This window comes from Octopus sinensis, unplaced genomic scaffold, assembly GCF_006345805.1.
Source record: "Octopus sinensis unplaced genomic scaffold, ASM634580v1 Contig18445, whole genome shotgun sequence".
NCBI classification, from domain to species: domain Eukaryota; kingdom Metazoa; phylum Mollusca; class Cephalopoda; order Octopoda; family Octopodidae; genus Octopus; species Octopus sinensis.
The window spans coordinates 15,001-27,500 of record NW_021835845.1 but is presented as its reverse complement, the minus strand read 5'-3'; the positions used below and the strand labels follow the sequence as shown (position 1 = coordinate 27,500).

At 36.9% G+C, this 12,500-nt stretch overlaps 1 protein-coding gene across 1 annotated transcript in view; it reads left to right on the top strand.

Annotated features, from left to right (window-relative positions):
- Positions 1-12,500, top strand: part of LOC115231408 (inositol 1,4,5-trisphosphate receptor-like) — a gene marked incomplete at its 3' end in the record, with an annotated part of 32,703 nt that overhangs the window by 5,272 nt on the left and 14,931 nt on the right. The window contains exons 3-8 of the mRNA XM_029801441.1: positions 159-239; positions 1,805-1,902; positions 3,897-3,984; positions 5,634-5,721; positions 10,807-10,914; positions 11,771-11,916. Of these exons, the coding sequence (XP_029657301.1) occupies positions 159-239; positions 1,805-1,902; positions 3,897-3,984; positions 5,634-5,721; positions 10,807-10,914; positions 11,771-11,916 (609 nt within the window). The remainder of the gene's footprint in view (positions 1-158; positions 240-1,804; positions 1,903-3,896; positions 3,985-5,633; positions 5,722-10,806; positions 10,915-11,770; positions 11,917-12,500) is intronic.

Here is a 12,500-nt window from a genome sequence, read left to right as displayed (position 1 = left end):
CCACTCACAAGGCTTTGGTCGGCCCGGGGCTATAGCAGAAGACACTTGCCCAAGATGCCACGCAGTGGGACTGAACCCGGAACCATGTGGCTGGTAAGCAAGCTACTTACCACACAGCCACTCCTGCGCCTACATTCCGAATTTTTATTTATTTTCAGATTTCATTAAACGAGTTCAACGCCAAGAATGCACAGTTCCGAATTTTGCCCAGATACAAAGTGAAGTCAGAAGGGGAAGTGGTAAGCTGATATAAAACATCTCGTATTTATATTTATAACTAACAGTATCGCCCGGCGTTGCTCTGGTTTGTAAGGGAAATAACTAAATAAGCATTTTTAGAGAGTTATAGCCAAAAAAACAGCAAAAAAATACATTAAAAATGGAAAAAAATGATGGTAAATTTTTTTTAAAAACGTTGACTCATCGTAGACATTTTTAGAGAGTTACTTCCCTTATATAATTGCGAAAAACTGCATTAAAATGAAAAAAATGATGGTAAATTTTTTTTAAAAACGTTGACTCATCGTAGACATTTTTAGAGAGTTACTTCCCTTATATAATAGCGAAAAAATGCATTAAAATGGAAAAAATGATGGTAAATTTTTTTTAAAAACGTTGACTCATCGTAGACATTTTTAGAGAGTTACTCCCTTATATAATTGCGAAAAACTGCATTAAAATGAAAAAAATGATGGTAAATTTTTTTTAAAAACGTTGACTCATCGTAGACATTTTTAGAGAGTTACTTCCCTTATATAATAGCGAAAAATGCATTAAAATGGAAAAAATGATGGTAAATTTTTTTTAAAAACGTTGACTCATCGTAGACATTTTTAGAGAGTTACTTCCCTTATATAATTACGAAAAAATGCATTAAAATGGAAAAAATTATGGTAATTTTTTTTAAAAACGTTGACTCATCGTAGACATTTTTAGAGAGTTACTTCCCTTATATAATAGCGAAAAAATGCATTAAAATGGAAAAAAATGATGGTAATTTATTTTTAAAATCGTAGACTCATCGTAGACGCGCGCTAATACCCAGAAGAGCTCGATATGAATCACGACTATAAGATACCCGGTTTGGGTTAAACTGCACCGCAAAATGTGGGAGTAGTTAGGAATCTAAATCGTAGGAGACAGACACACAACTTTACTTTTATATATAAAGATAGTCTTCCAGCAAGCATACTTCTTGCTTGGTCCGGTCCTATTCTACAGGTTTTTTCCTAATCATTAACGACTTAACTAAAAACTAGCCATTGTGTTGATGTTCAACCTGCTAAAATAGACGCTGTTTTCTTTGCAAGAGGAAAGATAAATTTAGTTCAAGAAGCATGCACACTCACACACATACACACATACACACGCGCACACACACACACACACACACACACACACACACGTACATACTCACACACATATGCAGTGAATACAGAAAAAGTAATTGGTATTTTAAGCTTTCTATAATATACACGCGTTTCCGCAAGTGGATTGTCATCATAACGCAAGCTGGTTGGTCTATTACGTAATAGGATCCTCTAACTTCGTCGGTGTTATCAGTAAATACAACGTGTGCTAGAAGGTGCACTTGTGTGTGTGTGTGTGTGTGTGTGTGTGTGTGTGTGTGTGCGTGCGTGCGTGTGTGTTTGTGTGCATGTTTGTGTACATTCATGCATTCATACATGCATAAAATACGTAATTATGGAGGATTAGCGATATAAAAATGTTCTTATATGGCCGTATGTTTTGATATGTATTGTTTATATACGTATAATGTTTCGAAATACTATTGATGTTGTAGGTGCAACTATTTGACCAAATTGTATTTGAAAGTGTTAAATCCCCAGGACATTTCTTCCATGCCAGTGAAAAGTTCCAGATAGACTGCTATTCTGAAGGGTAAGAAAACATCTTTATTTCCATAGAATTATGATATTTAATTTGGTTTAAACAAAAAAAAAACAGAATTAGAAGAGAAAATATAGCTACAAATCTAGAGTGGAAAATAACAGACTGTACCGTATCGTTCGTAAATAGTTCCAGAATCGTCACCTATGCATCACAAAAACTAGAACATAATCAGGCATAACATACCCTTACTAAACAAGACGGCTGAGATAATGTCACGTTGCAGACACAAGCACAAATTCACCTTTAAGCACTGGTCCGGCTATCTTTAACCCCATTCTTGCCCACACACACTCATATAAAAACTGGTTGCCATATGTATTGAACTACAAATAAGCAACCCAAATCAAACCTAATTCTCCACATATATTTATATATAAAGACAAACTAAAAGCAAGTTTTGGCCATAGCGCGCGCACATACACACGAAGACACAAATATTGAACCATATTTATTGCAGTAAAAAATTAAAACAAGCCTTTAACAAAACATAGGCAAATACATGAAACTATTTATAATCGAAACCACTTAACCATGACCAAAAACAAGTTCAAAATTTCCCATTAGTAATATCACCCGTAAGATATATCACCGACACCAATATGTGGTATCCTTAATTTTCCAATAAAAGAAACAAATTTCATTTAGCTTCACAGACAAATTCAATAAGTAACACCATGTTACTTCCCATAAGAAGACATTCAATTCTTCGATCATAGCGAAAACAAAATTCGACACACATTAGCAAAAGTCACTCAACCACGAAACTCCATTTACAACATGAGATACTCCTAACCGGCCTCTTCTGTAAATGCATGTCTTTAGCGGATAAATCCAAAAGGAAACATCACAGTCGATAACGATACAAATAGATTAAACAACAAAAAATGCGGACGCTTATGCATAGTCCGCACCAACAAAATATAAACACAAACAAAAAAGTCTTTAAACTCCACTAAACTTCACCAAAGCAGAATTCATGTCAGTAAAATTACTCCACCACAAATGTTAATATCTTGAAACGGAATATTAACCACACTTGCACAGCCTTCTAATCAATGTAACAAACTTGGCCAAAAAAATAAATAAATAAACAATGCTATTAACAGATAAAGTGGAGGTGCAATGGCCCAGTGGTTAGGGCAGCGGACTCGCGGTCGTAGGATCGCGGTTTCGGGCGTTGTGAGTGTTTATTGAGTGAAAACACCTAATAGATCCACGAGGCTCCGGCAGAGGGTGGTGGCGATCCCTGCTGTACTCTTTCGCCACAACTTCAAAACTTTCTCTCGCTCTTTCTTCTGTTGGCCTGCTCGTTTAGCCAGCGGGGTGGCGTCATTTGAAGGCTAAAACAATGTGAAGCGCATTGTGACCAGCGATGTGTAGCAACATCTGATAGCTGGTCGGTCACAGTGATCAAACAGTGAACGACTCAGTATTTGAAACAACAAAACTCAATACGCACCAGCTGATTCAAATAAAGTAGAGACAAATCCAAAGAAAGCAACTATCGAAGGGGCACAAATATAACACCCAATTGACAGGCGGAAAACTGAAGACAACGAGCAGACACAAACTAGAATTCTACATCCACACATACGCAGTGAGATGTAAGCAATCGCAGTGGATGTAATAGTTCTCACCAGAAGATTGCATCGGCATGAAACTCGACTCGCGTGATAAACATTCAGTGCAAGTTTAAGTAAAGTACATACTCTACAATATGCATTGAGTACTCCGCCTTCGTTGGTACGACACAATTTAGTGTTTGTATATTTGTGTGGTGTATGTATGCTTGTATGTATATGTATATATATTTATAAATATGCTTGTGTGTGTAAAAATCGCAATATATTTCGTTGTTTGATGCTCAACCATTTCTGCTTATCCACACATCCACCATTCCTCGCCACCTTCATTCCTCCTTAACTGTCATAAATTTCCTTCTTGTTGATTTTACTAATACTTCCACTTATTATTTTCCACAGTTCAGAACTAAATCTGGGAGTGGAAAAATCCAGTTTCACACTTGTTGGCTGCTACAGAGAAGATCTAGAAGACAACAGATTTGTTCGGGTGAGTTGTTTTGATTATCTGTTTGGTGCGGCGAGCTGGCAGAAACGTTAGCACGCCGGGCGAAATGCGTAGCCGTATTTCGTCTGCCGTTACGTTCTGAGTTCAAATTCCGCCGAGGTCGACTTTGCCTTTCATCCTTTCGCGGTCGATAAATTAAGTACCAGTTACGCACTGGGGTCGATGTAATCGACTTAATCCGTTTGTCTGTTCATGTTTGTCCCCTCTGTGTTTAGCCCCTTGTGGGTAATAAAGAAATATATATATTTTTAAGAAGGAGATGGATGTGACTGGTTCGTCATCAGAAAAAAATATGAAGAGAGTAACTTAGAAAAAAGAGGTTGACAGAAAGAGAAAACGAGACCAGCGATGGAATTAAGGCCCAGGTGGGAATTAAGGCCCAGGTGGAAATTAAGGCCCAGGTGGGAATGTGGTTCTAAGGGAGAGTTAAAAGCTAGGTGTCAGGCGTGCGTGTACAGAGGAGTGTATCTGCGTTTTAAGATTGGAGTAGTTGAAGTTGTGTGCACGTAGTTTATATGTAGATGTGTGTATGTTTGTGTGTTCGTTAGTACGTATACAGCATGTATGAGTCGTCAGTAATTACTCAGGGTAGGCAGTTGGTGACTTTTATGTAGTAAAACACACAAAAATAAGCGAAACAGACGCGCGACAGAGTTGAAGGCAGATTTACTTCTGCCTTTATAGCAAGTAAAGAAAACGTTGTTGTAGGAGTGTGCGCAGCATGTGTACTACAGCAGTATTATGTGTGCTGAGGTTGAAAAGCAGGGACGAATTATGCCTACCTAACCTATAAAAAATAAAACATTTTGCATTTTCTACATAGTAATCAGAGTAACCTTTATGATTTTATTGAGGTTAGGTGCATATTTTGCCATGAAAGGAAAATGTTGCTATCGATCTATTTTATCCAAGATCGGCACTGCCTACCTTGTCTACCTAGGCAGCATGTTCCTGATAGACATAGAGGTGACTGAGTTTTATACTTCGATAGTCAACCAATTCCACTGCAGTCGAGATTTTGTCTATCAATTTTTTGAAATATGGTTAGAATGAAAGAAGCTAAATATAGCTAGTAATTTCGATGTCACTCTCAACCTTTACTTTCTAATAATTAGTAACTGTATGCTCTACTAAAAAGTACTTATTTTATCTATAACTTGACATAAAACGTATATTTATATATATATCAGTGTGTGTATATTTTTCTATCTATATATGTGTGTACATGTATATTTATATACATATATATGTGGGTATGTGTCTGTGTGTATGTATGTATGTATGTATGTGTACGTATATTTGTATATGCGTACTGCACATATGCGTATGTGTATCTTTCTAGCTACATGAGTGTATGCATGTTTTTATGCATTTACATATAAGTATGGATTATGAGATCAAATGTGTATAAAATATGGAAGACTGCAAAGTATACAATTTCAGTCATCTACTAACTTCACTTCTAACATTCAGGGCTACCATACATTATGTGTACATTATGGATTTGTTAGAATACCATAGAAAAATATTTATATTAAAATTTCCATATTAAAAAATAGCTTGTTTTAATGTTTTATTTTCTGTTTTTTTTCTTCTCTCTGTTTTACTCTTACCAAATTCTTAAATTCTAGGGAGGATCTGTGATTCGGTTGTTTCACAAAGAATTGGAAGCTTATCTTGTTGCTGAAGGTCTGTTTGACGAAATCATCACCGAAAACGGTAAGCCAATTATACATACATACACACATACACACATACACGCGCATACACATACACACGCGCATACATACATACATACATACATACATACTACATACATACATACATACATACATACATACATACATACATACATACATACACACACGCACGCACACACACATATATATATATATATCACGTGACCGACCAGGCTATCAGATGCTGCTACACATCTTTGGTCACAATGCATATATATATAGATATATATGCGTGTGTGTGTACATATATACATGTATAAAATATATATATATATATATATAAAGTTAATCCAAACAAGAAAGCTAAAAAAAATACAACAACGCGAAGATGTGCAACAAATATAGTATTATTGGACGCTCAGGAAAGAAGGAAAGAAGGAGGGTTTAACGTTTCGAGCGGAACTCTTCGTCGGAAACATAGGAGAAGGAAAGATCCAGAGAAGGGAAGACAGAGGAAAAAAATCGCCAATGGTACACATGCGGTCACATTTTGAATATGTATGTATTCACATATATACACACAGATAAACACACACACACATACACACACACACACTCATATATATATATATATTATATATATATATAAAGTTAATCCAAACAAGAAAGCTAAAAAAAATACAACAACGCGAAGATGTGCAACAAATATAGTATTATTGGACGCTCAGGAAAGAAGGAAAGAAGGAGGGTTTAACGTTTCGAGCGGAACTCTTCGTCGGAAACATAGGAGAAGGAAAGATCCAGAGAAGGGAAGACAGAGGAAAAAAATCGCCAATGGTACACATGCGGTCACATTTTGAATATGTATGTATTCACATATATACACACAGATAAACACACACACACATACACACACACACACTCATATATATATATATATATATATATATATATATATATATATATATATACAACCCTTCATACATATGCTCCAAGTGTCTACTGTAATGGAAGAAAATTACATTAGGAGTGACGGGAATAAATAGTTAAGGTCAGGAGCAAATCCATCACGGGTTGGTGGAAACCTGTTACTGGTTACCATGTAATCTCGAACTATATGATCACGGGCAAGTATTCACTGACCAAAATCTCTCTCCGCTACTGGGCTTGCTCCACGAGGAGGGCACCTTGGTCCCCTGTGCAATTAAATAACATATCCTGTCACAGGCAGATAAGCTTTTTCAGTACCAATGGTATCCATATCTTAAGGAAGAAGTGAGTGTCAGCAGAATAATGATGCCCAATGAGACAGATGAACGCTATTCTAATATTTTATTCTATGCTGGACAAGTCGGGGTCCAAGGGTGAGAATGATATAAGAGAGCACTAGGATGTTTTCGGGTATCCCATTGGTAGGGGTAGTTATGGAACTATTTGATTTGAATGAGAATAAAAAGTAAATTTATTATAATTGTGATAACTAGTGGACGAGGGAAGAGAGTTAAGTGAAGGATAATCCCGTGCATGGAAGAAATGGTGTTTATCATAGGGTCTGGAATGAAAATTCCTGTCTTTACTTGCAACCCGTTGGAGATGAAGAAATTTCGAGAATGAGATAACTGTTCTTGATTGAGTTGGATGAGACGAAGTAAAGTCGAAGCAGGATTACCATTAATGAACAAATAAAAAATAAAATATGGGGGATATTGATAGTCATATAGATATCGATGAGGGTAAAAGTAATATCTGAGATGACAAAGGAAAATTCCAATGACAGATGAAATATATTGAACTAGCAGTATCGCCCGGCGTTGCTCGGGTTTGTAAGGGAAATAACTATATAAGCATTTTTAGAGAGTTATAGCCAAAAAATAGCAAAAGAATGTATTAAAAATGGAAAAAAAATGATGGTAAATTTCTTTTTAAATCGTTGACTCATCGTAGACATTTTTAGAGAGTTACTTCCCTTATATAATAGCGAAAAAAATGCATTAAAATGGAAAAAAATTATGGTAATTTTTTTTTTAAATCGTAGACTTATCGTAGACATTTTTAGAGAGTTACTTCCCTTATATAATAGCGAAAAAAATGCATTAAAATGGAAAAAAATTATGGTAATTTTTTTTTTAAATCGTAGATTTATCGTAGACGCGCGCTAATATGAATCGATATGAATCACGACTATAAGAAACCCGGTTTTGGTTAAACTGCACCGCAAAATGTGGGAGTAGTTAGGAATCTAAATCGTAGGAGACAGACACACAACTTGACTTTTATATATAAAGATATATCATGCCAGAACCTGAAAAGTGGGCAAGAAGAGATTGGTGTAACTAGGGTCCATTCTTGTACTCTTAGCTACACTGGTAGTTTGTTGATAAAACTCAACAGAAAAAGAAAAAAGGAAAACAGATGAGTGTGAGTGTAAGAACGCCAATACAGTCAATGATGTAATAACTGTAAAATTGCAGTATCAGTAAGCTGAGTATAAAATCTAGGCTTTCTTATAACTCATAAAGATATTGGCATTATAGGGGTCTATTATAGAGTCTATGACCAGGCCAGCAACCTATTGATAAAACTCCTCAGTAGGGGAAATATGGGTGTAAGAACGATTTCGGTTCCATTGAATTGGGTAAAGATTTGGGTCTCATGAAAATATTGCCGTAACTTGGGTTCCTTTTAGTCCCCCTGGCCGCACCAGTAGTGTGTTGAGTATAAGCACACCAATACAATTCATGGTACGGCTATTTTACGAATCCGAGAACGATTAGTTGGACAGAGGTCTGAGTCTTAATATAACCCAGGAAGATGTTGGCGTCATTAACGTCTACTTTACGTGCATAGTCATTCCGACGGTGCGTTAATAAAACTCATTTGAAAAGAAGAAAGAGCTGAGTGTAAGAAGGTAAGGACGCTAGTTTCAAATGAGAACTAAGATCAGTGAAGTGTTTAAGAACTAAAACCCCGCATTGTGGGAAAATGCAGTTTATTGGGATTTCGTTTCCTCAAGGGAAGTTTAACAATAGTACTTTTGGTATATGGGAGTAGACTGTTACGTCATCTCGTCTAACTGTTAGTTGGGAAAATAGATCGTTTGGAAATGTTAACTGCGATAGACTGGCGTTCTGTCTCAAGAAGCGAAATTAGAGTAATGTCGAGAAGTTTGTTGTTTTGGAAGGTATGTTGAAGTGATGGAAGCACTCCGTCGGTTACGACGATGAGGGTTCCGGTTGATCCGAATCAACGGAACAGCCTGCTCGTGAAATTAACGTGTAAGTGGCTGAGCACTCCACAGACACGTGCACCCTTAACGTAGTTCTCGGGGATATTCAGCGTGACACAGACAGTGACAAGGCCGGCCCCTTGAAATACAGGTACAACAGAAACAGGAAGTAAGAGTGAGAGAAAGTTGTGGTGAAAGAGTACAGCAGGGATCACCACCATCCCCTGCCGGAGCCTCGTGGAGCTTTTAGGTGTTTTCGCTCAATAAACACACACAACGCCCGGTCTGGGAATCGAAACCGCGATCCTATGACCGCGAGTCCGCTGCCCTAACCACTGGGCCATTGCGCCTCCATGTTGAAGTAGTCTATGTACGAAGAAAGTTTGAGGCGATATATGAAGTCGCAAAAGATCAAAATAGAAAATGAATTAAGATAATTATTCATTTTTAACGAAGGAATGCATATGGTTGTTTTGACTAATGTGAGAGATATTCAAGAATTTACTGACAGGTTTAGTCTGCATCACGGAGATAAGACGAAAATTCGACGACAGCAGTGCTGTTGAAAGAATATCTGTGGTTGTGTAATCTTAGACGAAAAAAGTGGACAACCAATTCGATATGATAAGTTTAAGACGAAAAATATAAAAAACAAACATCTAATCTAATCTAAGGCGTAGGAGTGGCTGTGTGGTAAGTAGCTTGTTTACCAACCACATGGTTCCGGGTTCAGTCCCACTGCGTGGCATCTTGGGCAAGTGTCTTCTACTATAGCCTCGGGCCAACCAAAGCCTTGTGAGTGGATTTGGTAGACGGAAACTGAAAGAAGCCTGTCGTATATATGTATATATATATATGTGTGTGTTTGTGTGTCTGTGTTTGTCCCTCTAGCATTGCTTGACAACCGATGCTGGTGTGTTTACGTCCCCGTCACTTAGCGGTTCGGCAAAAGAGACCGATAGAATAAGTACTGGGCTTACAAAAGAATAAGTCCCGGGGTCGAGTTGCTCGATTAAAAAAGGCGGTGCTCCAGCATGGTCACAGTCAAATGACTGAAACAAGTATGCATACGTATTAACGACCTGCAGACACTCCGTATTTCGTCATACTATCATAATCTACTATAAAGTATATAACACACTTTATTTCATAAGTCAATATTGTTTTCTACTCTAGGCACAAGGCCCGAAATTTTGGGGGAGGGAGCCAGTCGATGAGATCGATCCCAGTACGCAAATAGTACTTAATTTATCGAAACCGAAAGGATGAAAGGCAAAGTCGGCCTCGGCGACATTTGAACTCAGAACGTAAACGAAATACCTATTTCTTTACTACCCACAAGGGGCTTAAATACAGAGAGCACAAACAAGGACAGACAAACGGGTTAAGTCGATTACATCGACCCCAGTGCGTAACTGATACTTATTTAATCGACCTCGAAAGGATGAAAGGCAAAGTCGACCTCGGCGGAATTTGAACTCAGAACGTAGCGACAGACGAAATACCGCAAAGCATTTCGCCCGGCGTGCTAACGTTTCTGCCAGTTCACTGCTCTTTTTTTATAAGTCAATATTGTGTTCTACTGTGTCAGCAGTGTTATTAAACAATATGTTTTTCTCTACATGTTTTCTATTGAAATAAGTTCGTGGGTGGTTAATGGGTTGAGTGGGCACTGAGGAAGGAGCAAAAACTCCTGAAATATGTATATACGTCCATTATCAATTTTTCATTTTCGATCACACTGTTGTTTACATAAGACATACTCAAACACGAAATGCCATAACAAAACCAGGAGCTGGCTATAATGTCTTTAGAAAGTCTATAGAGATAAGCTTAACATACGCATTCTTGTTATTTTCACTTCTCATCAATTTTCGCGTTTCTCTACTTACTCTGCAGTTCATTTTCGTATTCGGGTCATGGATCAACACCACCCAAAGACTATGTCACCATCAACTTCCGGAAACACATATTGGCAGATAGAATCTGAGTCAAGCATATTGGATGGTAAGTGAATGCCTTCGGGACGTTATTTTTGCTGGCAACAGAAATTTCTTGTTGAGACAAAATGATGGATATATATGCATATACATACATATATACATATATAAACGTGTATATATATATTATATATATATAATATATATATATATATATATATATATATTATATATATATATATATATATATATGTGTGTGTGTGTGTGTGTGTGTGTGTGTGTGTGTATATATATATATATATATATATATATATATATATATAATATATATATATACATATATATATGCATATATATATATGCACATATGTGTGTGTGTGTGAATATTTATTTGTTATTTTTTCTTTGCTGTTATTTCTTCTATACATAGTATATATGCAAAAATGTATACGTATACACACGCGCGTGCAAACACGCATACATGCACACTGGTACGCACGTACACATACACGCACGTACACATACACGCACAAACACGTGTCAAGCACACACACACACACACATATATATATATATATATATTTATCTTTAAAAGATTGCATTGTGATCGTTTCGACGTCTGGATGTCCATAAGCACCTGAGAACGACCGGATGTCGAAACGGTCGTAGTGCAATCTTTTAAATAAAGAATGTGAAACTTTGATTCGCATTTGGATTAAGTATTAGATATGAAATTAGTACACTTCGATTAAACCGTTTTCAGACGCATGTGCTGGGCGTGTGTGTGTGGGTGTATGTAATAAAGGCCGATATATATCCAGGTATGTCTGTGTATATGTGTGAATTTGTGTGAATATACGTATGAGTTATTGTACTCTATTCAAATATGTTTGTTTTTCTTTCTTTTCCCTTTCAATTAATAGGTGAAGTATTAAACTGGGAGCAGCAGATTCGCCTGCGACATTTGGCGACTCGCCAATATCTGTGTATAAACTCCAAGTCCGAGGTATCTTTGACCACTGACCAAACCGATCCCCGCACTGTGTTCCGGCTACATTCAGTTTTGAAGGTGAGATTATTTAGAATTTTCATTCCCTTGTACAACAAATCTTACAACCAATTTACCGAGCAGCAGAATAAGTTTTGATGTAAATAAATTGTATTACAACGAAGATGAAGATATTCATTCTTAATATGTTTATTGCTGTTGTATTTTGCCTTCGAAGAATTCTTTCTTCTCTTGGAAGATGTGTATAGGCAAGATACACGATTTATTGACGTGAGAGGACTTTGGGACACCGGCGTTTCAACCTGATTGTGTCTCTTCAATCTAAGTTACCACTGGATGAATAAATCTTAACAAATATTGCTGTCCTTGTTGATAGGATTCAGCAAATAGTTTGATGACCCGTGTTGCTGATCGATAAGTTCATGATAAATTATCATGTGCACACGGGAGAGCGAGAATCAAAATGGTGATGTACCTGTTCATTCTTAATACGTTCTGATAAATTTGAATGGGAATGTGTTAAACATTGTTGTATTACATCTTGGAATACCATCTTCTTGTTTCAAACGATGTGTGCTGAAACACTCGATTCATTGATGTAGGATGTGCTTTGCGTCAATAGATGTGAACAAGAATGGTTGTTC